Raw genomic sequence first — 4,475 nt, forward strand, 5'->3', positions numbered from 1 at the left:
TATTGGAGTGCACGAAGTCTACCACTGCTTTCTTAATGAGAGATTTGAAAGTAATTGCTTCAACCCACTTTTTGAAGTAGTCGATAGCGACCAATATGAATCTATGCCCATTTGAAGCTTTTGGCTCGATCGGCCCAATGACGTCCATACCCCAGGCAACCAACGGCCACGGTGCTGACATGGGATGTAGTTCTGTAGGTGGTGCTTGGATCAGATCGCCGTGCACCTGACACTGATGACATTTCCGGAAAAAGCTGAAGCAATCTTTTTCTATAGTCATCCAGTAATAGCCCGCTCGAAGGATTTTCTTTGCCAAGACGTACCCATTCATGTGGGGTCCACACACTCCCGCGTGCACTTCATACATGATTCTTCTGGCCTCTTCGGCATCCACACATCGTAGCAAATTGAGATCTGGAGTCCTTTTGTATAAGACCTCGCCGCTCAAGAAGAAACTGCCGGCGAGTCTCCTAATGGCTCTCTTTTGGTCTCCATTGGCTTGCTCGGGATATTCCTTCGTTTTTAGAAATCTCTTGATATCATGATACCATGGCTGAACAATTGGTTCCATCTCAACCGTATTGCAGTAACCATGCCTTTCTCAGATTTGGATTTCCAGCGGGTCAATGTGGAGATTGCCCGGATAAGGCAACATCGAGGCCAAAGTAGCGAGTGCATCGGCTAACTCATTGTGAAAACGAGGAATGTACCTGATCTCAACTAACTTGAACCGCTTGCTAAGATCTTCCACATGTTGTCTGTAGGGAATAAGCTTGACATCCCGGGTTTCTCATTCACCCTGAGCTTGTCGGATAATCAAGTCCGAATCCCCCATGATCAATAGTTCTTCAACATCTTGGTCGATTGCCATATTCATACCTATAATGAAGGCCTCATACTCAGCAGTATTGTTTGTGTAGAAAAACCGAAGCCGAATAGACTTTATCTTTGTTGGGTCTAGCTCGATGCCCTTCCGACTGAATATAAATCCCAAGAGTTTGCCATACGGAACCCCAAATGCACATTTAGCCGGATTTAGCTTCAAATCATACTTACGCAACCGCTCAAAAAACTTTCTCAGGTCCCGAACGTGGTCGTCCTGTGTCCTGGATTTGATGATCACATCGTCCACATACACCTCGATTTCTTGGTGCATCATATCATGAAATATGGAAGTCATGGCCCTCATATAAGTTGCCCCGGCATTCTTCAAACCAAAAGGCATGACCCTGTAACAGTAGGTGCCCCAGGGTGTGGTGAAGACTGTCTTTTCCGCATCCTCTTCATCCATCAACACCTGGTGATATCCTACATAGCAATCCACGAAAGACTGTATCTCATGTTTGGCACAGTTATCAAAAAGGATGTGGATATTTGGTAGAGGGAAATTGTCCTTGGGACTTGCTTTGTTCAGATCTCGGTAATCAACGCACACCCGGGTTTTCCCGTCTTTCTTTGGCACAGGAACTACATTAGCCAGCCATGTGGTGTATCGGACCACTTGGATCACTCCTGCCTTCAACTATTTTGTGACCTCTCCCTTAATCTTGTCACTGATATCAGTTTTGAACTTCCTCTATTTTTGCTGAACAGGGGGATAATCGGGGTAGGTCGGCAACTTGTGGACCACCAAATCGACACTTAATCCTGGCATGTCATCGTAGGACCAAGCAAACACATCTTTGAATTCAAACAAAAATTGGATCAATGCGTCCCTGGTTCCTTCATCTGTGTGCATACTTATTTTGGTTTCTTGGACTTCTTCAGAACTACCCAAATTAACCGGCTCGGTTTTATTTAAGTTCGGCTTAGGTTTATTCTCAAATTGTTCCAATTCTCAATTTATTTCCCTAAAAGCCTCTTCTTTATCATATTTCGGTTCTTGATTCATTATTTCACAATTAGACAGCATGTTTGGATCTGGGCATGAAGTCCACAAGAATGTCATGTTATTTAAAGCCGCAATACTAGAACTGAAAGAAGAAATAAGAAAAAGTAACAAAAATCAGAAAGAATAAAGAGAGATGAACGATGAAATATTGATTTCATTTCATTGAATTTGGAAGATAATAGGGTTTACATTGGAATTTAAAGACAGGAAACTAAAAGAAACATCCGAGTTACACCCTGAAATAACTCGTGATGTAGAAAAAGTGGCAGGACTGGACTACCGGGATTCCTGCCTGACTGGGAATGGAGTAGCCTTCTAGTTTTGCAACTTGGCATTGGGTCCCATATATAGCACCTCAGCGGTGTTCGAGCCTTCTCCTGGCTGAACCATGTGGGTTTTGTACAACATCTGTCTCATAGCCCCACAGATTTCTTCAATTTCCTCGGCCGTGAATGCCTCATCTTCTTCTTCTTCGTACTTGGGCTTGAAGAATGTTTCAAACAGATGCGGGATCGGCTGAGGCAAGACCCAGCCATTGTTCTTCCGCTCATTTGCCCATGTTTCATCAGCTGACGTGGCCTGAAAGCCTACACCAAAGAACTTCTCGCTAGCAGCCAAAGTGATAGGTTCTGTTATTCCTTGTAATGATGTCCTGAGCCCCTTCCCGGGCTTATATCCATGTCTGATCATTTCCTTGGCAACCATGATTGATGCATTTGAGAGAAAGGGTTGAGGACACGGGCTTCCTTCTTCACATTGGTTTGCGACCACGACCTCGAAGGCTTGATAGACTATATGTTCGCTACCTTCCCTTCCTTCAAGACATGGGACTGACAGGTCCCGATAAATTGATTGCTCGTCCTCTCCGTGAACCACATTTTCCTGATCTTCGGGTTCAAATTTCATCATCTGGTGGAGAGTGGAAGGTACGACCCCCGCCGCATAAATCCAGGGCCTTCCCAGGAGGAAATTATACGAAGTGTCCATGTCTAGGACCTGAAAGGTCTCCTCGAAATTCACAAGACTGATAGTCAAGATCAAATCGATCTCACCTATGGTGTCTCTCTTGATGCCATCAAAGTCAGGCACACAGACATTGTTTGGCCTGATTCTCTCAGTCCCAATCTCCATTGTTTGCAAAGTTGAGAGAGGACAGATATCAACTCCGGATCCGCCATCCAGCATGACTCTTTTCACATAGTACCCCTCGCATTTAACTGTCAAGTGAAGGGCATTGTTGTGGGTGGCCCCTTCCGGGGGCAAATCGTTCTTGCTGAAAGAAATCTGATTGACCGCGAAGAATCTTTCCGCCATCCTCTCCAGTTGTTCAATAATGGTTTTAATCGGGACATAAGCCTCGTTGAGGGTTTTTATCAATACTTTCTGATGCTCGGCTGAGCTTACCAATAAGGACAGGAGTGAAACCTGTGAAGGAGACTCTCGAAGTTGGTCTATTACCTCGTAGTCCGCAGCTTTCATTTTGCGGAAGAATTCTTCAGCTTCTTCGGCACTAACTAGCTTTTGGATCGAGAAGCGTTTCTTCTTGGCTTTGTTCAATTCCTCCAAGTTAAGGTATTTCTCAGCTGGTTTAGTTTCATTCGCTTCTCCTAAGACCTCTTTTCCTTTGTAAGTTACTACCGTCTTGCTGTAATTCCATGGAACGACAGTAGGGTCTGTCATGGGCCTCTGCAGTGCGCAGCCAATAACCACAGGCTCATTCAGCCTTGGTGAAATTACTGGCCCCCGCACCACATAGGTTCCCTTAGGCACGTACATCTTGGGTCCCTTGTTCAGCTCGAACCTTCTTGGAGGGCTCAATGTCTTTTGCTCTTTCCTGTGCCCCCGTGGGAGATAAAGAATGGCATCTTTTGGGGGTACTGCCCCAGTTTTGGTTTCCACTGTCTTTTCTGTATTTTGAGGGGTGGGTTTACTCTTCTTCTCCCCCTTGTCTTGCTTTGCAACAGTCTTTGGATTTTTCTCGACATCAGCGATTGCAATGATGGCTTTCAAAGCCGGATCAAACTCCTTGTCTTCGCAAATCATTCCAATGACCGGCCCGTTGTTGTGAGCCGGCAACGGGTTGTTGGTCACATTAGGAACTTTCTCATCCTTCAGCACTATTCGTTTTTGTTCTATGAGGTTTTCAACAGCCCTTTTCAGAGTCCAACAATCTTCAGTATCATGTCCTTCAGCCCCAGAATGATAGGCACATCGAGTACCGGGTCGGTAAGAAGGCGACTCTAGGTTCTGCCTGGTTTGGGGTACGGGTTGCAACAAACCCATTTGGACAAGTTTAGGGAAAAGGCTAGAATATGACTCACTAATAGGCGTGAAGTTTGCTATCCTAGGTGGCTCTCGGGCACGGGCATTGTAGGGGAAGTTATTTTGTGGAGGTTGGGGATTATACTTGGCTTGGCGATGAGGTTGATTTCTAGGAAATGGAGCTCGGTTTTGGTTGAACTGTTGTTATGGTCTAGCGTATGGCTGGGCGTTCATTACGGCGTACGGCTGAGGGGCCATAGCATAGGCCACATCCTGATGAGGATAATAATGTTGTGTGGTTCTTGTAGGGAAGTAAGGTCTG

General features: G+C 45.5%; 1 protein-coding gene across 1 annotated transcript; it reads right to left on the reverse strand.

The window, feature by feature from the left end:
* Positions 1 to 790: 790 nt before the first annotated feature.
* Positions 791 to 4,174, reverse strand: LOC109242913. Its single transcript, XM_019409788.1, has 2 exons — positions 2,348 to 4,174; positions 791 to 1,099 (listed from the first exon to the last, which is right to left on the reverse strand). Exons 1-2 carry the CDS (start codon positions 4,172 to 4,174, stop codon positions 791 to 793), a joined length of 2,136 nt encoding a protein of 711 aa, XP_019265333.1.
* Positions 4,175 to 4,475: the final 301 nt, after the last annotated feature.

Source organism: Nicotiana attenuata, unplaced genomic scaffold, assembly GCF_001879085.1.
Source record: "Nicotiana attenuata strain UT unplaced genomic scaffold, NIATTr2, whole genome shotgun sequence".
Lineage (NCBI taxonomy): Eukaryota > Viridiplantae > Streptophyta > Magnoliopsida > Solanales > Solanaceae > Nicotiana > Nicotiana attenuata.

Coding starts and splice junctions, on each gene's coding strand:
- LOC109242913 (XM_019409788.1), bottom strand. CDS start 4,174: ATGGGTTTGTTGCAACCCGTACCCCAAACCAGGCAGAACCTAGAGTCG. Junction 1,100..2,347: donor ACGAAGAAGAAGAAGATGAG/GCATTCACGGCC, acceptor TCCAGGACACAG/GACGACCACGTTCGGGACCT.